Source organism: Physella acuta, unplaced genomic scaffold, assembly GCF_028476545.2.
Source record: "Physella acuta isolate Inbredline_101_S28 unplaced genomic scaffold, ASM2847654v3 ptg001990l, whole genome shotgun sequence".
In the NCBI taxonomy this organism is placed as follows: domain Eukaryota; kingdom Metazoa; phylum Mollusca; class Gastropoda; family Physidae; genus Physella; species Physella acuta.
The window spans coordinates 39,078-63,804 of record NW_026733495.1 but is presented as its reverse complement, the minus strand read 5'-3'; the positions used below and the strand labels follow the sequence as shown (position 1 = coordinate 63,804).

Sequence of the window (24,727 nt, the reverse complement as noted above, 5' to 3'; positions counted from 1 at the left end):
TTAAAACTGTCCCATTAGAAATCCCAATTTAACACAAAGACATTACAAAAAGGGGACGTAAATCTGAGAACAAACCACCAGGAGGAAACAGCTCCAATATAGGGTTCACTTGCTTTTTTTAAAAAAAAGAGAAGTTTATCATTTATATAATAAAAATTGGAAACTTTAATTAATAAAAAATGTGCAAAGAAAATGACATTTCACCCTACATTCAATTTAATACTAGTTTTAGCATAGCAATCGTGGTTAGGCCTACCAATTTTTTTTTTTATATCATATGTTATTGAGGTTTAAATAGCTGTAAAAAGATATCTGCATGTCTGAAGTTATCCTTTCACACAGTATCACAAAATAATGTGTATTGGCACACTTTTATTCACACAATAAACCATTGGATACAATAAGATATATTTTGACAACATGCATACAAATGCAACCAGATTTAAAAAATTAAAATATGCTGCAATTAAAAAAAGAAAATCTGGAAAAAGCTTGTAATAAAGAAAAGTCTAAATTTCTTGATTTAGCTTTTAATGTTTTTCCAGATCATAATATTTACCCACAGTAAAAAAAAAAATGAACATGTTAAAAACCGTCTCATTAACAATTAAAAAGAATTAATTATTGGTGTCTTTACTTCAAGTGTATAATTTGTCAAAACATATTTAAAAAAAAACTAAATTCTGCTATTCAATATATAGTTTTTTTCATCTCCTTTAAAAATCCTATTCACATTAAAGTTGTTTAAATAATGATGTAGAAATGTAGATACATATTCTATCCATTTCTTATTCTGGTGGTGCTACTGAAGAACTCTAATAAATTCTATTTGCCAAAAAGCCAATTTATAATTTTTTAAATGCAATACTTTTTTTTCTCTCTAAGGTTTATATTATATTTTGGACTTACCTAATGGTATAGATTAGTGAACTGTTATTTAATATATCACATAATTTTGATTTTGTACCAAAGCCACTTTCTACCAGAAGACATTTTTGATTACTGATATCTAAATATAAAGATTTAAAAAATATAAAATAAACTGCTCATCTAGATCTATTTGCTTCATGTTCAGGTTGGTATGTGCTCCAAAAAAATGAACCTCATTAAAAATATTAAAATAACAAGCTTCTGAAGCTGCATCTGAAATGCTTAAGCTTATTCTAATAATTAAAAAAAATTAGTTTCAAAGCACAGAACAATTTTAAGTTTCACAATTGTATTCTTCAGAAAGATTTTGTATTGTTTAATTTAAAATGTACATATTCACTTTTAAACGTAAAACGAATAAAATTACTTTTTTTTAAAAGAAAATAATGACAAAAACGTGTATCCAATACTGTAATAAACATCAGATGCCCCTAAATATTTTTAAATGCAGTTTTAACATAAAAATGCTATTTTAAATGAAGACTATTATTGCTCTATAAAACATTCTCACATCAAATGTGCAACCAAAAAAAATTTTTAAAATGTTAAAAAGATAAGCTATACAAACAAAATTTAAAAAAAAAACAGCTCTAAAGGGATAACTAGAAAGCTAATGCTTTTTTCTTTATCGATAGTAAACTCATTGAACTATTTATAAAGAAATAATGAGAATTCAGGATAAAACTTAGCTAAATATTTAATTAAATCATCAGTTGAACTATTATTTATGCACTAAAAAAGTGACTTCCAGGTTAGAAAAGAATTTAATTTACCCACTAATTCAAATATGTGTGTGCATCCATAAAGCAAAATCAAAGCAAATGTATCTATATAGCTCAAACTAGCAAATATTTCAATTTTTTAAAGACACAAACACAAAAGTAAATCCCAAGTGATTAACATCTTCATAAGAAACTACAAACATTGTCAAAAGCTGTGTATTTATGACTAGTGAGCTTGGCAAGAATTATTAATGGAATAAATGTGTGGTGGAACAAGGAGTAATGGAAAAATGATATTTATATTAAATATCACATTGGTTTACTTTGGTGCAAACAAACATTAGATCAAATCAGAAAACATTTGTTATAAAAATGTTAATGATTATGTGAATGTCATATATTATGTGTAATAAATGTTTACAATGGCCGGTTTATTTAAAAGTATGAGCCTTAAGCTATCTGGCTGGTTTATTCTAAACATCAATACGAAACAAATTTTTTGAAAATCAAATTGTGAGTCAACATGCATCATCCACAATTTTAAAAGAAAGGACTAGAAAAGGAACCAGACCACACCCAAGCAAATATGTGTGTGCAAGACATTTACAAAACATCTCTTGATTATCCAGTAAATCTAGACAAATCATTGACATATATTTTACAGACAGTATCGAATTAAACCTCTGTGAAGCTGGTGTCAAAAATAAAAAATTAAATCAGGTCATTGCAAAAAAAAAAAAAAAATGTTAAACTCTTTAAAAAAAAATTTCAATTTTTTAACAATACAAAACTTTTTCTTCCTTTAAATTGCAGCTAATAAAAATACTTCTTTAATTCCTGAAAGGGCAATATCTTCAAGCTGAAATTTTAATTGTTTAAAACCATCAATAAAAATAGATAATATCTGAATCAGATTCATTATTATAAACTTAACCCTCACAAGTGCTTTTTCAAACCTGCTGTATAATGTTATTGTCCTTTTATCCATGCTGTTTATACTAATCAATTTGGCATTATCAAAAGAATGTATAAAAATCTGGCCAACCACACATACGAATCCTTTAGATCAGAAGTCAGTTGCCATTTTTTGAGTAAAAAAAAAGATTTTATACATTATTTTTGTTAAATAATATTTAAGTTATGTTGTTTAAGTTATATTGTAGTTCTGAAGCTGTAAACTACAGAACCAACATCAAGAAAAATAGTCGATGTATTTATTCATCACCATTTTATTTAATATTCTAATTTTATAACTTAAAAAAAAACACATCAGCATTCATTAAGCCACATGTATCTTACAACTACACCTTCCCAACCACTGCACTGGATGCCTGGATAACATTTTACATCTACAACATGAAAGTGAGCTAAACAATCACAGTGACCTCCACACATTAAATCTGTCTATTTGACCTCAACTGTTAGGTCAACTTCAACCTCTTTGGCCCATCCTCCTCATCCTCCTCCATGGCCATGCCGTTGTTTATGCTACCTGCTGGACCAACTAGACGCAGCAGTGGGTTGAGGGAACGGTCACCAAAGAGTGAAGTCAGGAGAGCCACACCATATCCAGTGGCACGCTCACCCTGGCAACAAAAAAATAATAAACTACAGAAACTGACTGATATATATACATATATATATATATATATATATATATATATATATATATATATATATATATATATATATCTAATATATAAAGCTCAGTTCTGTATGTAATGCATTTGTATGTCGTTGGAAGTGTACGAATTTAAAAGTTAGAAAATTATCGTGCGCATTTGTCTAAATTTATGAGCTAAAAAATTACTATTGAAAGTGTTGGGAAATAATTTTCATTTTTCAAATTATAGTAATAATTGTCGGCATGTTCATTAAACACAAGTTTTAAAAAAAATATCATCTTTTACAAAAATTCTAATTATGTCTTTATTTAGTCCTATAACACTTACTTCCCTTTGATAAATTAGGAAAAACACAATTACTTCCCTTTATAAAACATTGCATTTTGTGGAAAAGTATTTACTTTTTAATTACTTTGTTTTGGTGTTGGGAAAAAAAATAATTACATAATTAGCGGGGATTGATCAAGAGCAAATGTTGTAGGTATTTTACGGATAAGCTTGGAGTATTAAAATTGTTCATCAAATTGAAACAGGCGCGTTCGTTTAAGTGAGTGCAAAAGACTATGAATAAGTTGGGGTACTATAGTCGTTCATTAAGCTAAAACAGGTGATTCCGCCCCGGGCGTTTATGTTCGCGTTAGTGTTTTCTTTGTGTTTAGGTGGGTTTGCGTTAGTGGTTGCGTTTTGATTTGGTTCGTTTTTGTTCTTTCTTTTTTCGTTTTTGTTTGTGTTTCTTTGTTTGGGTTTGTATTTGTGTTTTTGGTTGGTTTTGCGTTTGGATTTGGTTTGTTTTCGTTTGCTTTTTCGTTGTTTTTTTTTTTTGTTGGTATTGGTGTTTGTGGTTGGGTTTGTTGTTAGGTTTTTGTTTTCGTTTGCTTTTTTGTTTGTTTTTTCTTTGTGTTTGTATTGGTGTTTGTGGTTGTGGTTGGGTTTGTTGTTAGGTTTTTGTTTTCGTTTGTATTTGTAATTGTGTTAGCGTTATGTTTGCGTTTTGTTTGGTTGTGGTTTGGGTGGGCAATGCCGGGTTTAGGATGATTACTAAACACACAGGTAATGGTCTTTAACAGAAAGGTTTTTCACAGAAGCCAGAGCAGGGCCTGGCCGGGACGGCTAGTATATATATATAAGTGTAGAGAATAATAAAATGTTCCCTTTCTCAAACCCCTAACGGACAAGTGAAGTAGAGTTCACCTGCTCCTGTGACCTTGGCATGTGAAGGGATAGTGTGGTCAGCACTATGCCCAGCCACTTTTACTTTCCGTAATATAAGACAGGTACGCATCAGAGCTGGGTGAACATCAGAGACATTTTACAGACTAGAATCCAAATTTGAATTGGTAACTTTCGGATTACCATTTAACCATGCCGTCCCATCCAGGAAAAAAAAATTTTTAAAGTAATGTATGTACTAAATTTCAAATACAGATTGTAAATAATTACAAGGCTTTATCATGTATAAAAAAACACTAATAGAAAGATTTACGGGTGGTTTCCCTTTCTGAGAGGCAATTGTTCACATTGCACTGGTTATCTATTTTTTTAAAGTCTGTCCTATTTTTTTTTTTGGGATGATTGTAAAAAAAAAATCTCAATTATTATAATGGAAATTAAAAATGATTAAATATTTCACAATCTTGACTTGTTTCTCTGAGTATATTACTAGTTTGCAATTTAATTATTACCTTAGCAATTCAAGTAAAGAAATGGAAATTCTATTTAGCACATTGTTTAATTTTATTTTCACTTTGTTTACCATGGTTAATTTTGTAAAATGATAATCAGGATGATTAGAAATATTAACAATACAGGAGGCGGGTTTAATTTTTGTGATGATATGATTATTGTACGGAGGTATGTACTAAATTTCAAATACAGATGGAAAATAATTACAAGGCTTTATCTAGTTAATATGGCTCCATAGTCAAATAGACCATTGGATGATTGCCGATTGGAAATAAAAGCACACAGCCTGGGCCTTGAGATGAGGAGAGCCAGATGTTGCCCCATGTATCAGGTCCTTTCTCTCCACACAGCTGATCAACCCAAGGGACAGGACATTACATGTGCTTATCCACCCGACCACTCCGACCCATAGGCAGGGTCCATAGCCAAATCCCAAAAGAAAATTCAAGGGTTTTTCAAGGTTTTCAAGGTGATTTTGGGGGGAATTTCAAGGTATAAACTACCACTAACGGCATTACAATGAGGGTGATGTATGTTTTTTGCACACACAATTTTTTAAATAATTTTGGTGTTATTACAAAATTATCTAAGTCAGGAGATTGTCTGAGAGTCCAGCATAATCCCTTTTGCAATCAGTATCTTTGGTGTCAAATGACACTCCTCCAACTTCTATTTTCAGAAAAACCTCTTTCAACACTGGCTTGACCATGTGACAGAAGCAATAGATCTCTAACAATTTTCCAAATGTTCACATAAGAAATTTTGCTACCAAGCTGTTCTATGAAAAAACTGTCCAGCCTATCATGTGCTCTATTAAATTTAGATAGACAACTATTTAGAGTACATGTATCTATGAATGTTGAAAATTGAAACAGCTGATTTCAGTTTCCATTTGTTGACTAGGATGTGAAGAATTCCCTTCATTTTTTTGTGTGAACTGGCTCTATTTTTAAACATTTGCATTAGGCTAAGTCTCTCACTGATGACTAAAGTAATGGAGATTTCAACAAAAAATTTGATGAAAATCCTATCAAAGTTGTCTTACAATCAGATTTGAAATTGAGAATTTGAAGCTCACTTGCTTTTTTTATTTTTTTTAGAGACTTTATTAGAGAGTCAGCAACAAACCCAACTTCAATTGAATGACTTGTCAATGTCAAGTGCTAATCAGAATCAGGTCATTATACATAAAAGGAAGCATTGGTTCGTCTGTCTGATAGTCTTTTAAAAAGGACTCTGCACACATATTCCTTTAAAAAGGAATCTGCACACATATAGAAACAAAAAAAAAACCTAGCTAGGCTTGTAGAAATTATCCTGCTTAATGTCATAAATGACCTCACGCTTTTTAAACGATTATTACCTCTCCCCCTCCCCTCCGTCACACATCAAAAAAAGCCAGGCCCGGCCCTCTAAAATGACGTCACACCTCAGCCTATAACCCCCCCCCCCCCCTCATAATTGCAGTTGAATTTTTCTTAAAATACGATTTTTTCCCAAAATCTTGTCTGAACTCAAAATAGAGTATTTTAATCAATTCCTTTTACAATTTATTAAAACAGTTTTCTAAAATGCCAAAATTTGTTTTCTAACATTGCTTTTTAATAATGCAAAAGTGTGATGTCACACCATCTGACCCCCCCCCCATCCCCTCATCACACACCGTCACACGATTATGGATCCTCCCTCCCCCTACGAGTGTGACGTCATTTATGGACGACCCCTATGTCCCCACCTATGATATACATGATGATGTAAAGAAATATCGTGGAAGTTTTAAGTTAGTTCATATCGCGGGATAACAGAATGGACACGAGCGAGAAAACTCTCAAAGGTATTTGAGAGGTGTATAAATTAGTTTAAAAATCAGGCACGGCGTAGTTACAATTAATATGGTTATAAAATCCTGTCTATCTGGTTTTTTTCGGACTTTACTAAAGATTGGACGTATTTGATGTTTATAATATTTTCGGTAACTAAATAAAAATTTAAAAAAAAGCAAAAACAATTTGGTTTTCACGTGTAATGGCGACATAAACAATGGCATCCTGTTATTCGATAGGCCGCCATTGATTTTATTGTACACATTGTAAGCTAAAAATAGAAAACTAGGTCATGGGGTTTTAAATTTGCATGGTTATTTAAAAACTTGATGTGCAAAGTTTTGTAAACAAATAGTTATCGATCACTAAGTTACTGTACAGCCAATCAATATTTGTCTTACGAAAGTGAAACATCCGGTTATAACTTAGGCTTGATGAAAATAAATAGAAATGTAGCCTTAAACTCAACAAATTATTTTCAAGTTCTCTGGATTTGCAACTTTTATAGCATTTATTCTAAAAATATAAAATTTCTAAATTAATTTTAGGCTTAAGTTTTTATTTTTTATTTTTTTTACGGTCTAAATCTAAAAAGCACGTTTTTATTCCATGTCAACAATACTATGGAAGGAATCTCGTCAACTCGCTCGCCTCCATTAAGTTTTTTTTTTTTTAAAACAATTTCACAAGTAACTACGCTAGTAATACTCATGTCAGAGATGTAGCCGCCCGACAAAGTGAAAAGCGGATTTTTTTTTACAAGCGGATGGGAGGGGGCAGTGACAGCGGCAATTTTCTCAAACACGGTAATTCGAGGCTTCTTAAACATTTCAAGGACGTTTTACCACAGTAAAAAGCAATTAGATCTAGACCCTGCTAGATGGTGTTACTAAATTATAGCAGACCTACATATTTTGTTCAATGACCTAAAGCGATGCGGATATAGTTTTTGTTTTCGCTTAAATCTAGCAGTAAGCCCAATATTAAAGATAACCACGTTAAAATTAGATAACCAGCGTTTGTAGAACTGCCTTGACCGTGAGACACGACTGTGCTCGCGCGTGGTCTCGTGTCGTAGGTCTTACGGTCAGCGCGACCTTGAAGTGAGAGGTGGTAAAAAAGTGTCCGTAAAGTTGAGTGAAAACAGCACAGTCATAGTCCTTCAAATTATTTTTCTTTTCTTTTGATAAATACAAAAAAAATTTACGTCGGCGCAAAATCTTTCTTTTTTTAAGAAGACAATCGGCGATGCTAATGAGCTGGTAATGTTAGGATTTAGTTTTTTTTTAATTACACAGCCTAGCGGTAGCCCATTGATGACGTCACGTAATTAATGCGAATTTATTAATAGTTAAAAATCTAGATCTAGATCCATCACTATAATATACTGCGAAGTCACTGTAAGTTGAGATAGACCTAGAAGACCATCTAAGGTCGCAGTGACCGAAACGTCTGCTGACGTGGGGTACACAAAGAACCGTGATTGATCTAGGTTCGTAAAAACGTGTCTTCTCGCACATCTACAACAACAGAACACAATAACTCGATAAATTATGTCTCAGACTGTCTCGCTATTTACCCGTAATTCCGAAGCTACGTTTCGCCCTTTTGTGTTTTACACACACCGAGAAAATTTTAATTTAAATAAATAAAAACCTACGCTCGCATAGTTCAGGCTATTCTTTTTTTATTTAAACCTAAGGCTTATTTTCTGGAAGAAAAAATATTAGTTCTAGATGTAGGTTTAATTATAATCGAGATAATTTCCATGCGCGACCAGAATTTTAATGATTTAGGCCACATTCCAATTTTTTTTCTTTACGGGCATCACCGATCAGGAGACAACAGACCACTCGCGGGGTCAATAAAGTTCACAATATAAATAGAGCCAACGACTGCCGAGATATTGTCGGGAAGGGATTGGGGGGGGGGGGGGTCGATTGTTATGATGGAAGATGGTTGAAACAATAGAACCGGATAACACAGAAAGTTAACACAAGAAAAAAAAAAGGTCGACACTAAATCGATTTTGATGTTTACTGTGGGCTTTTGCGTAACATTTGCGGCCTGATTCCGCAACAGGGGTGTCAAAATCGAAAAATTACGGACAAAAACCGTACAAGTAGGTAGGCCCTAACAGAAAACACTGAATCTAGATGTAGAATCTAGTAACTCAGTCGTAAACGGATATACCCGAAAAACGATGCTAAATTTAGCCCTCGGCTATCGTTTACGTCACGATCTAGAATCTAGGTTAGGAAGAGCCTATGCAAAACTGGTCATAACGCGAGGCTCAGTGAAGGAGAGGGACGGATATAGTAGACTCCGAAGTTAACGCAGACCTACGGCAAAAAAAAAAAAAGCCAGACAAAGTTTAGATCCATCAGAATTGAATTTTTTTTAAAATTCGATTTACGCGCGGTTTTCAAGGTTTACCTATAAAATTCAAGGGGTTTTGCTCATTTTTGGGGAAATTCAAGGGTTTTTCAAGGCCTTGAGATGTTTTTTGGAATTCAAGGGTTTTTCAAGGATTCAAGGTCCGCTACGGACCATAGGGCTAGTTAATACTTAATGTTCTATTTAACTATTAACATTGTAATTATTGGAAAAAATTTATGCAATTTCAATTATTTGTTATTTTATCAATAAAAGTATTTTAGACCATGTTAGAGATTTAAAAAAAAAAAAAGAAACCAAGCAAAAATGTGAATTATCTTGACTAAATAATGAGGACTTACAGAGTAGGAAGGGGAGGCAATGTCAATATGCAACCACGCTCCAGGGTAGTCTTGGCCTAGATGAGACATGATGAACAATCCAGCACATGAAACCTGGGCATTACCTCTGTCCTGTAGGAGATGTCATTCATAATAAATGTAACAAAAAAATTATAAAACATGAATTTTATAGCAGTTTAGGGCTAAGATGTTCATAACAAATGTATAACAACAGAATTATAAAACATGAATTTTATAGCCGTTTAGGGCTAAGACATTCATAACAAATGTGATCACAAAATTGTAAAACGTTAATTTTCTTGCAGTTTATAGACAAGTTATTCTAAAAAGAATTTAATTCTAATAATGTATATACTCTATAAAGAAGTATAAAGAAGCTGGATAAAAATAATTATATTATTATAGAAATGGGCTGAAAATCTAATTAGTTAAATAACTGCCCTTAATTTTTTCATGACAGATTATCATTAAAACTATGTGAAAAAATTAATCCGCAACCAACTTACAGCGACTGAATTTTTCATGTCAGCTATTGCACTGGAAAACTCAGGTGAGTGGAGTTCAGGTGTGAAGGGTACCGGGTGCACCAGGTCACCACTGGAGCGACCCACTTTGATACACTGCTCTTCCAGCTTTTCATTGTTGGTTAAAATACTAGCATGGTATTTACCTGAAACAATGATGTTGGACACTGTTAAAACATCATCGACTCCCAAATTTTTTTTCAATTAATTGAGTATGAGTTTAATATTTATGCCCCTACCCCCCACAACTTTAAACTCCACCAGCCACCTATTTAAATGGGTGTGGTGGTTATGCCTAGCTGAAGTTTACCTGATGATTATAGATAGAACATGAAATAGATCTAATGTTGGTCCCTAGATTCTGTTTTAATGGATTTCTTTCATGACCATACACTCTGTTTACATTTAAGAGCTCACCTGTTCCTGTGACTTCTGTATGTTTATACTTAGTGTCTAAAAAAACTTAGTGATGCTAACTTGCCTGCCCTCTGGTTTATCCCGCTACTAATTCCCAACTTTAACTATGAGATTTAAGAAACAGCAGTTATTATCATCTTTTCCATTCATGCCTAAGGGTGACCGGCAAAATGCGAAACAGAATACTGCGCACAAATCAAGCATATATAGACATTAGCTATGAATGAACATGTGTACCTTGTAGCATAATAAAACATTTTTCCATGAAATATGACAAAAGTGTATTAGTATTAATTAGTTTGTATTTGTGCATTTTTCTGTGAACTGTGAACAAGACACATGGGAGAGTTGAAGAAGAGCTAATCAATTTCAATGACTGCCACATATATGAGGAACAGTTTCCCTAACATATCATAGCAGCTATAGGTATAAAAGCTGCCATTCCGTAAAAGTTGACATACCTGTGGCAATGCCCTGAGCACCTGTCAATGTTGCTATGTCAACAATTATGTCACTGCGCAAATCTTTAACTGCATAAGCAACCTGGCAATGAAGAAAAATATTTTTAAAATTTTTTTTTTTAAACAAATGTTTTTGTTTGAACTGATTATATTCAATAGCAATGAGAAACTTCAATCAGATAAACAAAAACTAGATGCTATTGTTTTTATTATAGTAATATACGACAGATGGACTTTAGCCAAGCTAGGTACAGTTGTTACTGTTATGTATACTTAAAAATAAAAGTAAAGATTCCTCTTTAGACCTAGCCAGTGGACAGATGAAGTAGGGTTCATGTTTCTTTACCTTGACATACGAAGGGATAATGTGGTCAGCACTATGCCCAGCCACCTTTACTTTCCCAAATGTAAGTTAGGTACCCATCAGAGCTGGGTGGACTAAAATGAACCAAAGATTCAAACTCGAGACTATCAGATTAGCAGTCTAGCGCTCCACCACTTACTTCTGCCCCTTGCTTGATCTGTTTTTATTTTTAAGTTATGCTAAACTGTGCCTGAAATTGTTTTGAAGCTAAAATAAAAACCCTTCCCATAGTTTTTAGTCATTCAATCCTTACAGTCAATGACAGAGATAAATGTATTGTCAGAAGGCTTTCCTTGATGACCAGACTATATCTAGCACTGGGGTCTATTCATTCAGCTTTATTTAAGCCAGTGACAGAAAGATAAGAAAAAAATGTGGGAGCAGGCGAGAATCAAAGCAATTTCTTTTGAATACCACTCTCCAAAGCTTATTCATGTTCTTTGGAGCAGTATGATATTTGTCCTATGCTCTCTATGGAGAAATATTGTCTCTGTTATATGCTCACTAGAGATAAGTATGGTATCTGCCCTATGCTCTCTTAGAAAAAGTATGGTCTCTGCCCTCTTAGAAAAAGTATGGTCTCTGCCCTAAGCTCTCTTAGAAAAAGTATGGTCTCTGCCCTAAGCTCTCTTAGAAAAAGTATGGTCTCTGCCCTAAGCCCACTAGGTAAAGTCTGGTCTCTGCCCTATGCTCTCTTAGAAAAAGTATGGTCTCTGCCCTATGCTCTCTTAGAAAAAGTATGGTCTCTGCCCTAAGCTCTCTTAGAAAAAGTATGGTCTCTGCCCTATGCTCTCTTAGAAAAAGTATGGTCTCTGCCCTAAGCTCTCTAAGAAAAAGTATGGTCTCTGCCCTAAGCTCTCTTAGAAAAAGTATGGTCTCTGCCCTATGCTCTGTTAGAAAAAGTATGGTCTCTGCCCTAAGCTCTCTTAGAAAAAGTATGGTCTCTGCCCTAAGCTCTCTTAGAAAAAGTCTGGTCTCTGCCCTGCGCCGCTAGGAAAAGTCTGGTCTCTACCCAATGCTCTCTTAGAAAAAGTCTGGTCTCTGCCCTAAGCCCACTAGGTAAAGTCTGGTCTCTACCCTATGCTCTCTTAGAAAAAGTCTGGTCTCTGCCCTAAGCCCACTAGGTAAAGTCTGGTCTCTACCCTATGCTCTCTTAGAAAAAGTCTGGTCTCTGCCCTAAGCCCACTAGGTAAAGTCTGGTCTCTACCCTATGCTCTCTTAGAAAAAGTCTGGTCTCTACCCTATGCTCTCTTAGAAAAAGTCTGGTCTCTGCCCTATGCTCTCTTAGAAAAAGTATGGTCTCTGCCCTATGCTCTCTTAGAAAAAGTCTGGTCTCTGCCCTAAGCCCACTAGGTAAAGTCTGGTCTCTACCCAATGCTCTCTTAGAAAAAGTCTGGTCTCTGCCCTAAGCCCACTAGGAATATTCTGGTCTCTACCCTATGCTCTCTTAGAAAAAGTCTGGTCTCTACCCTATGCTCTCTTAGAAAAAGTATGGTCTCTGCCCTGCGCCGCTAGGAAAAGTCTGGTCTCTACCCAATGCTCTCTTAGAAAAAGTCTGGTCTCTGCCCTAAGCCCACTAGGTAAAGTCTGGTCTCTACCCTATGCTCTCTTAGAAAAAGTCTGGTCTCTGCCCTAAGCCCACAAGGTAAAGTCTGGTCTCTACCCTATGCTCTCTTAGAAAAAGTCTGGTCTCTGCCCTAAGCCCACTAGGGAAATTCTGGTCTCTGCCCTAAGCTCTCTAAGAAAAAGTATGGTCTCTGCCCTATGCTCTCTTAGAAAAAGTATGGTCTCTGCCCTATGCTCTCTTAGAAAAAGTATGGTCTCTGACCTATGCTCTCTTAGAAAAAGTATGGTCTCTGCCCTATGCTCTCTTAGAAAAAGTCTGGTCTCTGCCCTAAGCCCACTAGGTAAAGTCTGGTTTCTACCCAAAGCTCTCTTAGAAAAAGTATGGTCTCTGCCCTATGCATCAAGCTAGTAAAAACATACAAAAACCTTGACCCACACAGCACCACAGTCAGAAAAAAACAACCTTGTAAAAGTACTAAAGTCTAGTCCGCCTCACCCCACACACAGCAAAACATAAAAAAAAACCTTGTAAAAGTACTAAGGTCTAGTCCGCCTCACCCCACACACAGCAACACAGAAAAAAAAACCTTGTACAAATACAAAGGTCTAGTCCGCCTCACCCCACACACTGCAACAGTCAGAAAAAAAAACCTTGTAAAAGTACTAAGGTCTAGTCCCCCTCACCCCACACAGAGCAACACAGTCAGAAAAAAAACCTTGTAAAAGTACTAAGGTCTAGTCCCCCTCACCCCACACAGAGCAACACAGTCAGAAAAAAAACCTTGTAAAAGTACTAAGGTCTAGTCCCCCTCACCCCACACAGAGCAACACAGTCAGAAAAAAAACCTTGTAAAAGTACTAAGGTCTAGTCCCCCTCACCCCACACAGAGCAACACAGTCAGAAAAAAAACCTTGTACAAGTACTAAGGTCTAGTCCGCCTCACCCCATCAGCAAGTACCAATCTACCCTCAGCATCAGTGTTGTTGATCTCCACAGTGCGACCCGAGTACATATGCACAATGTCATCAGGCCTTTGAGCAAGAGGACCAACGGCGTTGTCAGCCAGGCAGAAGACGGCATGAAGAGTTTCACTAAACCCCTGGCGATGGGAAAAAAAGTAGCCTGTTCACATTTTTTTTTACAGCGTTCAATAAAGTAGACATAGTAACTATATAATTTTTTATTTCTTACAGTGTTCAATAAAGTAGACAAGCTAACTATATAATTTTTTTTTCTTACAGCATTCAATAAAGTAGACATAGTAACTATATAATTTTTTATTTCTTACAGTGTTCAATAAAATAGACATGCTAACTATATAATTTTTTTTCTTACAGCGTTCAATATAGATTTTTTTGTACAGCATTCAATAAAGTACATACTAATCTATATAAAAAAATTTCGTGCAGTGTTCAATAAGGTAGACAAGCAAACTATATAATTCTATAACACAATTCTAAAATAGTAATGTATTCAACAAAATGTTATCTTTCATAAGATTGTTAACATTTTCCCCTGCCTCCTTATCCGAGGAAATAAAAGATTTAAATTAATTACTAGCTTGAATGCTGTTTAGCCCTCGACTTCCTGTTCTAAGAAATCATAACATTTCTAGCTTAAAACTGTTGTTTTCACTCCTCTCCCAAAAAATCAGAGGTTTAAATTACTAGCTTAACCACTGTTTTAACCCCCACCTTCCTGCACTAAGAAATCTCAGATGTTTAAATAAATTATTAGCTTGTCTGTTGTTTTAAGTCGTCCCCCCCCCCCCCCAAATAAAGTTTAAATAACTAGCATAACAGCTTTTTTAACCCTTGCCTCCTGCACTAGAAAATCAGAGATTTAAAAAAAAATTACTAGTTTGACTGCTGTTTTGAATGCTCCAAGAACTGCTGCAGCCCCTCCACAATCTCTTTTCATCCCACACATTCCTGTCTAACAAGACAACAAAATAAAAAAATTATTGTGTCTATAGCAGTATCAATGTTGATATTAATGCTAAAACATTATGTAAACCACAGGGCAGATGTATGAAACTATTAAATTTACTAACTGCTGTGTTATGCAAAGAAAAGAAAAAAATTTGCTAAGAATAAAATTTTTAGTCATCAAAATTTGCTGCAACTATTTTCAGTTAAGGAATCTAAAAGAAATTTTTTAATTCAAGAATAACCAAATGGGACTTTATAACTTTAGAAGTGAAGAATGGTTAATAAGTATTGATAAAAACTGAATATAAAAATTAAAACAAAAAATACCTCATACACTAAATTTTAAAGTTTGTGATCTTTACTTAAAGTTACTAGGAATTTTTGTTTGTTTTTGCGAGTGAACATTCAAATAGTAATGAAAAAAGGTTTATTTTAATTTAAGAGGTTAAGTTTTTTTAAATGAATTTTATTTTTGATCAGTTTTGGCCATCTTGCTTATAGCACTTAGATTAATCTTTCCAGGACCATACAAAATACCTTTGTTTTAATACACAATCCGCCAGTATCATACACAATGCCTTTACCAACCCAGGCAATAGTTTCAGTTGAGTTTGGCACAATGTGGCTCAAGATGGCAAGTGCAGGGGGTACAACAGCTGCTTTCCCGACCCCATAAATGCCTGTTTAAAACAGAAATGTAAATATTTCATTCATTGAAGGTCTGCTTAAAAAAGAACTTGTATCAATTATTCATAAATGCCTGTTTAAAACAGAAATGTAAATATTTCATTCATTGAAGGTCTGCTTAAAAAAGAACTTGTATCAATTATTCATAAATGCCTGTTTAAAACAGAAATGTAAATATTTCATTCATTGATTGCCTGCTTAAAAAAAATAACTTGTATCAATTATTAAAGTAATATCAACAAATGTCAATATTTCATTCATTGATTGCCTGCTTAAAAAAACTTGTATTAATTATTAAAAAATGCCTATTTAAAACATAAATGTCAATATTTCATTCATTGATGGACTGCTTAAAAAATAACTTGCATCAATTATTCAAGTAATATCAACCAACTGGAGGTCGGTATGGTCAGGTCGGAAAAGCTCATGATTGCTAAACCAAGCAGTACGAAGTTCAAATCCCAGAGCAGACGAGGCACAATAGCTGGGGGAAGCAAGCAATCAAACAACTGCTGGCTTCTAGTTTGTTCTTGGATATACAAAGGCTATAAAGGCAAATCCCAAAAGAAAAGCAGGACGAAATCTGAGTCAAGAGCTTATGTGGCGCATAACAGGCTGACACATAATACTTAACTGTGTTGGAGGAAATACTGTCCAACATTACAATTAAGAACGAAGAAGATGATCAACCTACTGTGAACACAACAAAATTGTTCTTAGATTACAATTAAACTGAATTTATTGATTTAGAATTGGCAATGACTCATGCCTAGAGTGCTTTCATAGCAAAGTTTATCACATTGCAGCTTTGTCCTCCATTCACTTCTAATACACCATAGTGCATTTTGTTATGGTCAACAATTCAATACAAAACCCAAGCTAATTATATATATAATTAAGTCAAAGGTGAACAATTCAGACTAATTGTGTTAATATTTAACCATTAAAGCTAATTGTGTCAATAGTAAACTATTTAAGCTGATTGTGTCAATAACATACTATTCAGGCTGATTGTGTTAATAGTTAACCATTCCAGATTATTGAGTCCATAGCTAACAATTCAAACTGATTGTGTCAGTAGTTAACCATTCAAACTGATTGTGTCAATAGTTAACCATGAACTCACTGTGTCAATAGTTAACAATTTGAACTGGCTGTGTCATATGTTGACCCCTCAAACATTATGTGTTTTACAAAGTGTCTATCCAAACTGAAGTCACTCATTAAGTTGTCAGTAAATCAAATCCTAAACTGAATCAGTGGGGAAGACAAAATAATCTCATAAATTAAATTAAAAAAAAATATATGAAGAAACCCTTACCTCCAAAACCTTTGAGAGCAAGCTCTTCTCCTGATATTATTGTGGGGGTTATTCCTAGTTGTCTTCCCACGTCTTGAATTTCCTGTAAATGAACCCAATTTTTGTTAGGTTTCAGAACATAAGCAAAACGTCTTTCTAAAGACATTAAAGTATAAATAATATAAGTTAAAAAATGACATAATTTTTATTATTTTAAAATTCAATATAAGATTGTAAGTTTAGAGAAAATGTAACTTATATTTTTAAATTAAATTTTTTTTAGAACACCTGAAAATAAATCATAAATCCTACCCAAGTATTTTTTATAGCCTATTTTCAATAATTCTGCAATTATTTTATTTTTTAAAAATTGGAAAAAAAAAAAGTTAAGATCCCTATCAGACGTGACAGTCCAAAGGGTAGATATAATTTTTTTTTACTTTCTCGTATATACAAAGTATAGAGAAAGTCTTGTAATCGTGCAAAAATAATAATAATCGAGATTTTTACAAATCTCGACGTTTTACACCTCACTGATACGGAAAAACATAATTTTGCAATCTTGTCTGTGTGTGTGTGTGTGTCTGTCTGTGTGTAAACACGATAACTTGAGTACCGTTACAGCTAGGTTGATGAAATTTCATATATAAGTATTTTATCAAAATCTTAGATCCGTATCAACTTTTGAGCGATTTCCTATAACCGGAAGTGGTACTTTTTCTACTTTGAATTTTTCAAAAGCCTATAACTTGAGTACTATTTAGGATAGATAAATGAAATTTCACATGTAAGTAAAAGATCTAAATCTCTACCTTCTGTCAACTTTTGAGTAATTTCCGTTGACCGGAAGTACTAATTTACGCTATTTCCGATTTCTCAAAAAACGCATGTAAATTTATAAAGTAATAATAATATTGCGCACTATTATGCACATTTTGTTTTGGCGTTCGCTTGGTGCGCAATTCTTTTTTCTATGAGATTCTATTCTATTTTTAAAAGTTTACGTAATTAAAAATAATGTCTATATTCCAAGTTATGTAAGAATATTCGAGAAAGTTTAGGGGAGATCACTCCCGTTTATTTTCCTCTGTATGTGACAGAATTGTGCGCCACCTTTACATTTCCCACCTCAACACTTAAGCTGGCTGGACAAGGACTTTCTTCAAACTAATGACCGGTTAGCAAACTCAAGACGTCTGAATTTTATTACAAATTGGTAGCCTAATTAAAATGTTTACCTGTAAAAAGTTGTCAACATTCATCTCGCTACACGGCATGTCCACGATCTTTGCCGTCAGCCTTAAGCTGTCTGCTGCCACTCTTAAACACTGCAGCTCATCATTGCTCAAAGGTATTATCTTTTCATCTTCATATACAATAAATTCAACTGTGACCTATGAACGTTACAACAAAAATGTTCAACAAAATTGAATTTCAATCTGGCAACTCAAAATATTTTAAACTACATTAAATAAAATGAACCAGGGACAATAGCAATAAGAATGCTAAAAATTAGAAAGAAAAATAAATAAAAAATATTTTGGTCTTAAAATTTAAATGTAACATTATCATTATTAAAATTCAGAAAAAAATATGTGATGAGCTTTTAAAAATTTACAATTGGTAACAAGGTTTAAAGACTTAAAATGTATTTCTGAGGAAATTTGTTACAACACACAGCATGTTACCTTTCTGGCAGAGTTGTTGTGTGATCCAGATTTGGCAGAATACAAAGGGAGTGCTCTGGCCACAGCCAAGCCTGATGCATAAACATTTTCATGTTCACACACAATCTGTTGGATGAAGTAAGTTAAATAACTATATTAAAACATTTTGTTACAGAAAAAATAAAAAACGCATTTTTTGCCCATTTAGTTTGAACATTTTATTACTACAAAAAAAAAACAACTCACAAATATACTTTCTTTCCCATTTAGTTTCAATAATTTACTGCAACTAAAAACAACTGACTAGTATGTATTCTTATCCATTAAGTTTAATTGATTGCCACAAAACACAAGACCGCAATATATTTATAGTTTCAAAAATTTACTACAACTAAAAACAACTGACCGACCATAATGTATTTGTGTGTGTATCCATTTAATTTCAACATGTAAATACATACTGACCACCAGCTAGCCAACTTTTATATATACTCTTGTCCATTTAGTTTCAACATTTTACCACAACTAAAAACAACTGACAGACCACATTATATTTGTGTCCATTTATTCTTAACATATTATTATGATTACTAGTAAATACAACTTACCACAATATATTCTCAACATATTATTACTATTGAATACAACTGACCACAATATATTATCAACATACTATTACTAGTAAATACAACTGACCACAATATATTCTTGACCACCCGCCAGACAACTTTTAACCAACTTGGTGAGGGAGTGGCAGCGGGATGGAGTATTGTGACGGCTACACTTCAGCGGCAGAGCTGCCACAGTGGCACTGTTTAACCATAAAGAGCACTGGTCAGTTGGAGAAGGATGCAGGCTACTGATACATGTAGAGTATGTCTGGAAAACAGTTTTTAAAGTTATATTTAGAAACAGGTTAAACTCTAAATTTTAGGGAACAATAATGATAATTCATGTTAAGCAAAATCTTCTTAACCTATGAGAAAATGTAAAAGACGTAAAAAGTGTTTATAAAAATACAGGAGCATTTTAAAAAAAAATTTCAAATGTTGATTGAATCAAGATTTGAACAAACCTCTGAGTCCACTCGTGCTCCAAATTTGCATTGTACATCCTCAAAGCACAATTTTGAGAGATGTTTAAGTTGACCTACTATAAGAACAGCATTGTCGTAAGGATCTGATGGTTCAAGAGTTCCAGAAAATTCCAGAGTGGCCATAACTCCTGGCTGAAAGTAAATTGTTCAAGAATTAGATCTAGTAAGTCAAAACAGTTAACAAAATAGTAAGAACTCTACAGCCACCATTCCATACTCGGCTCTGGATGAAAGTTTTAGTTTCTCTCTAACAACATTCTAACACTCTAAATTCTAACTAACTAGTTAATAAGTTAATTGTTAACCCACAAGGGATTATTGATTATAGTCTAGATTATCTGGATCTAGAAACTAGGCTTAGAAAAACATGACTATTATGAGAAATAATGGTCTTGTTAGTCATTTATGATTAAATCTTCTTCTCTAGAATCTAGATAAATAAATGAGATGTAGATCAAATTACTCATTACTAGGCCTAATACTTAAATTCAAATAACTTGCCTTATAATGTACTTCTAATATAGCAATAGGGTTGAAATCTAGATCTAAGAAATTTAAAAAACCTAGAAAATATTTTCTAAACTCTTGATTTACAGTAATTTACTTTAGATTGTTTAGAAAATGTAGATCTAGAGATCTTGTAGATCTACATCAAAATTAGGGTGTTGGTAAATTGCGAAATGTGGAACACAAAATGGTGAGGCGGTTAATTGCAAGAAGGGTACAAAAACTGCCAGGCTTGTAACATTTTCGTACCACTTCTCATCCCCACACGATTACTTATGCTGAGAGGATGTGAAATGCAAAGATGTCTACAAAAATTATACTGCATCCGATTTACAACTTCCGATTTTTCAATCGCTAGGATGATTTATCAACTGCTTTCTTTTGAGAGGAACGACTAATATATATTGCTTATGTTGAAAATGACCAAAGCATGTTTGTCATACTGTTATTGCTCAGGCTATGACCTATGTTAAAGTTCTTATACGCACTGACAGTGACAGCTAAAAGGGCTGTATTTTTTTTGCAAGGACAAGAAAACTAGGAGCGAAAATCGGGCAAAAATGGTTAGATTTTTTAATATAGATCAAGATTAGACTAGATTTTTAAATATATAGGCCTATATATATAAACTAATAAACTCTAAAATACAAATTCAGCTCCAGTAATAGATAATCTACTACTTATAAGTTATTAGGCTATATTATGTTGGAATTATGATAGGCCTATATTTCGACCTGCTGTAAGAAAACAAAGCAGTGTCAATTTCCGTTGCGATTTTGCCATCTTCTGATTGAAAATGTTTACTATTTCATTTTCTATCACATTAGTTGTGGTAGAGTCAACAGTGCGGCAGCTTAAGTTCTTAGCCTTAGAGCTCTGTATTCAAACCCGGGGTTGGCATGACCGCAAAACAGTGTCTTTTGACACTTTTTTCCATATTGAAATTTCATATTTTTCATTTTTTTAAAATAAAATTTCCAAACATCATCACTCGCGTGATTGTTGCTTACATTTTCTGTCTCGCTGGCGAAAAATCTCACCACGTTCGGCGGGGCATTCTGACTGGGATTCAAAGGGACAACTCGAAATATCATCAGAAATATTTGTTGATGATTGATCACGATAGCAGACTAGTAGGTACTAGGATTACATCTCGTTTTACGCCGCGCGGCGAGTTTTTCGTCCCCGTTACCCAGACGCCGAGAATTTGCGGCGACACGAGTGCTATAGTTTCGTAATTTTTATCGCTCGGTGTTATCGCCCGATCAATTTTCGTGCGATTATCGATTTTTCATAAAAAAATGGACATTTTGCGTTTTCGTTGTTTTTTTAATTTTGTGCATGGATTATTCAAGATGGAGTGTTTCAGTGAAAATAAGGTAAGTTTAATTTACTCCCTACTGTTTATTTTTATAATAAACAGGAATTTTATTGCTTTACATGAATTCTACACCACTTTTCTCTATTGTTTCAAAAAATCAAGTTGTTTGGACATAGCGCACAAAAGTTATATGCTGCACAGATTTGCTACCTCTATAAAAAAAATTCGTTTGTTTACAATATGAAAGCGAAAGTGGCAAGGGAGGTAATAGAAAAAATGTGGCGAGCGATGTTTTGACGCCGGCGATAGTGGCGAACGATGTTTTCCCGCCGGCGATAGTGGCGAACGATGTTTTTCCGCCGGCGATAGTGGCGAATGATGTTTTGCCGCCGGCGATAGTGGCGAACGATGTTTTGCCGCCGGCGATAGTGGCGAACGATGTTTTGCCGCCAGGAATAGTGGCGAACGATGTTTTGCCGCCGGCGATAGTGGCGATTTGCCGCCGGCGATAGTGGCGAACGATGTTTTTCCGCCGGCGATAGTGGCAAACGCTGTTTTGATATTGAAGGTAGTGGAGTAGAGGGGGGGGGGGAGGTTTGGTGCGGTAATAGCAATAAATGTTCAATATTTAATTTTAGTGTCTAGAAAAACCATTTTATTTATTTTGATGTGAAAGCAAATAATGTACTGTTTACTTTTCCAGATAGAACCTACACTTCTAAAACCAGCACATCTCTACGATATGATAAGCAGTTATATGGCCTAATGAGGGAACACTATGTAAAGAGGAATTAAAACTATTACAATAAATGTGTTCACCTTTTATTTAGACAAATTAAGTAATATTTTTTAAAATAACTTAAATAAATTTTGAAGCAGTACATTGAAAGTTTAGTAATATGAACTAGTTCTAGATTCTATATCATGTTAAAACTAACCAATGTTGAACTTCTGAAATGTAAAATACTAATGAACAGACAGAAACACATCTTTTTAATTAAACTATATATATAAGTAGACTAACAAGTTAATTACATTTATACAAATAAAAGACCTTACATTTCTAATAGATCTAATTTGCCATCATTTTTATTTTCATATATTAGTTCAGTTTTTCAATTATGTCAGGCGCGTCGATGACTCAGCGTTTTACCTTTTTACCATCTTTTACCTATTTGTCAACTATTTAGATAGAACCATCAAACACACTTATTTCAGAGCTTCACTCTGGTTAGTTTTTAGCATTAGATTCAAATAGTTTGGACCTAAGCTGATATTGTATGAACAAATTTCGTATTTAAAAATAGGGGGTGTACCCTGTTCCACCCCTTATTTTTTGTCAAAAAGATAGATTTAAACACATATTTTGATTGTTTCTGTTTAAGAATAGAGTCATCTAGAGCCAGGCAAATTTTGAGACTTAAGTGCTTAATAACTCAAATTTGCCATCATGTTGCATTTCACATCAACAAGACTTCGGTTTTGCGAAATTGCATAATCTATCAGCTTTGTAGCAGTTAAAACAAAAAACTTTTCAGTTATGAATATTATTTTGATTGTAATAACTCACACATCCATAGCTCAACATTCTCAGCAAGTTTGAGCTTAATTTTTGGAATAGTTAAAATTTTAACTGAGATTGTATGAATGCACTGTATATGAAAAATTAGGGGGGTTACCCTGTGTTCTACTTCTGTTTTTGTTTAACTCTGCCCATAAATTTCTAATTTTATTGTTTATTATGCTTCCATATATAATAAATAAAGACATTGCAAAGTTATAACAAATTTGACCATATGGTTTACAAGCTAGGACAATTTTAGTAACCGCTTAAAAAAACTCTATCACAGAAATTGGAAAAAATCCTATGTTAAAAAAATCACATTTTTTAATACGAAAAAAAATCATAACTATTTAACCGTTTGAGCTACATCAAAAAGGAAAACTGTTCTGTTATTGTAATTTTCTGCTCCTTTTAACTGTAGTAGTTGTTTCCCTAAAAAAACAATATTAAAAATTTATCCTAGTACCTACACTCTACAGACTAGCAATAGCTTTAAAAGTTTAATCCTTTATTTAGTTAAGCTAGCAAATTATAATTCATAGATCTACTTCTTCTAGATCTAGTTAGTTAAGTATAAGTATTAATATTGTAGTATTATAGTATAGTAACTTAGTAAGTTACCTACCTACCTACTGCTACTAGATTTAGCAGTAGCGCTAGTCCTAGGCCCTCTGTTCAAGTTGGCTCTAGCTAGGGCGGGCAGGCCTAGAGATTTAAACTTAGATCTAGACTCTAGATCTAGAAACTATTAAACAAAATAACAAGTGATTAGGGGCCTATAATGTAGTAAAATGTAAGCGTAGAGTAGGCCTATGGGCTAATAATAAAAATAATGTAGATCTCCTAGATCTAGTTAAGTTGTAATCATAGAGTTGTTCCTTCATAAACCAAGAAGTTATCGAGCAGAGGCATAACAGGAAGCAGTCGGCGAAAAAATATTTATCGATTATTACACTCTTATCCCGTAGAAAATAGAAGTCTTTTTTTAGACGAGTTTCTTTCCTTTGAGGAAAAAAACACTGAGGGTGGGGCGCCAGGGCTGGGCTGTTGTTTCGTAACTTTTCAATTCATCAACCCAACGGCAATCTTTTGTTTAGAATTAACTTGTGTTCGGTTTAGCTCTTTTGGGTTTATGAATTCACTCTTTTGTCACTACCCTCCTTCGTTACCCCCGTGATCCTTTACCCCGTCTCCAGTGTTTCTTTCAGACATTTTTCCTCCAGGGGAGGGGGGGGGGGCTCTTAAAAATTAGGGGTCGACACTGGATACAGCAGGCCTATATAATTATCAAAAGTCCTGGAGAGATGCAAGAGAGAAATCTGTCCCTCCCCATGTAGGCCTATTTTATCCTCTCACATAACACCTAAATTCTATCACCTGTCATTATGCTCTATGACTTAACTTCACGCCCCCCCCCCCCAACCCCAACTCCAAGTAAACATTATGGTAATTACTTCGATCTTTATATATTTCAAGTTCTTCGTTGATCTTTACTTGCTCGTATACGAAGTAGCCCCCCCCCCCTCCCAAGCAGTGTTTCTTCCAGACTTTTTTCTCCGGGGGAGCACTTGAAATTTTCGGGGGGGGGGGGGGCGGTAGACTTTCTTCGGGGGGGGGGGGGGGCGGACTGTTAAAAGTATATATTTTGTATATAAATTATATAAATTTCATTTCGTTCGGGGGGGGGGGGGGGGCGGTAAAAAAAATTTCGGGGTGGGCTTCGCCCCCCCCCCCCCCCCCCGAAGAGATGCCTGGAAGAAACTCTGCTCCCAAGTTTTATATTAACACACATCAGGGCAA

At 34.2% G+C, this 24,727-nt stretch overlaps 1 protein-coding gene across 2 annotated transcripts; it reads right to left on the bottom strand.

Annotated features, from left to right (window-relative positions):
- Positions 1-99: 99 nt before the first annotated feature.
- LOC131931538 (putative aminopeptidase NPEPL1) lies at positions 100-23,645 on the bottom strand. Of its 2 annotated transcripts, none has more exons than XM_059288369.1 (13): positions 23,553-23,645; positions 19,515-19,667; positions 19,136-19,318; positions 18,461-18,565; positions 18,011-18,166; positions 16,794-16,875; positions 15,323-15,465; positions 14,712-14,789; positions 13,798-13,953; positions 10,924-11,005; positions 10,028-10,191; positions 9,522-9,632; positions 100-3,238 (listed from the first exon to the last, which is right to left on the bottom strand). In XM_059288369.1, exons 2-13 carry the CDS (start codon positions 19,656-19,658, stop codon positions 3,074-3,076), a joined length of 1,569 nt encoding a protein of 522 aa, XP_059144352.1. In that variant the 5' UTR covers positions 19,659-19,667; positions 23,553-23,645; the 3' UTR covers positions 100-3,073. The 2 variants fall into 2 exon arrangements, with proteins under 2 accessions (XP_059144352.1, XP_059144353.1); XM_059288370.1 differs by having other exon boundaries at positions 23,557-23,620.
- Positions 23,646-24,727: the final 1,082 nt, after the last annotated feature.

Bases quoted from the DNA above. Each gene is read 5' to 3' on its own strand.
- LOC131931538 (XM_059288369.1), bottom strand. From the start codon at position 19,658: ATGGCCACTCTGGAATTTTCTGGAACTCTTGAACCATCAGATCCTTAC. The intron at 18,566-19,135 runs GTCAGTTGTATT...TTCATCCAACAG, and splicing joins GTGGTCAAGAATATATTGTG to ATTGTGTGTGAACATGAAAA. The intron at 14,790-15,322 runs GTATTTTGTATG...TTGTCTTGTTAG, and splicing joins GATTGTGTATTAAAACAAAG to ACAGGAATGTGTGGGATGAA.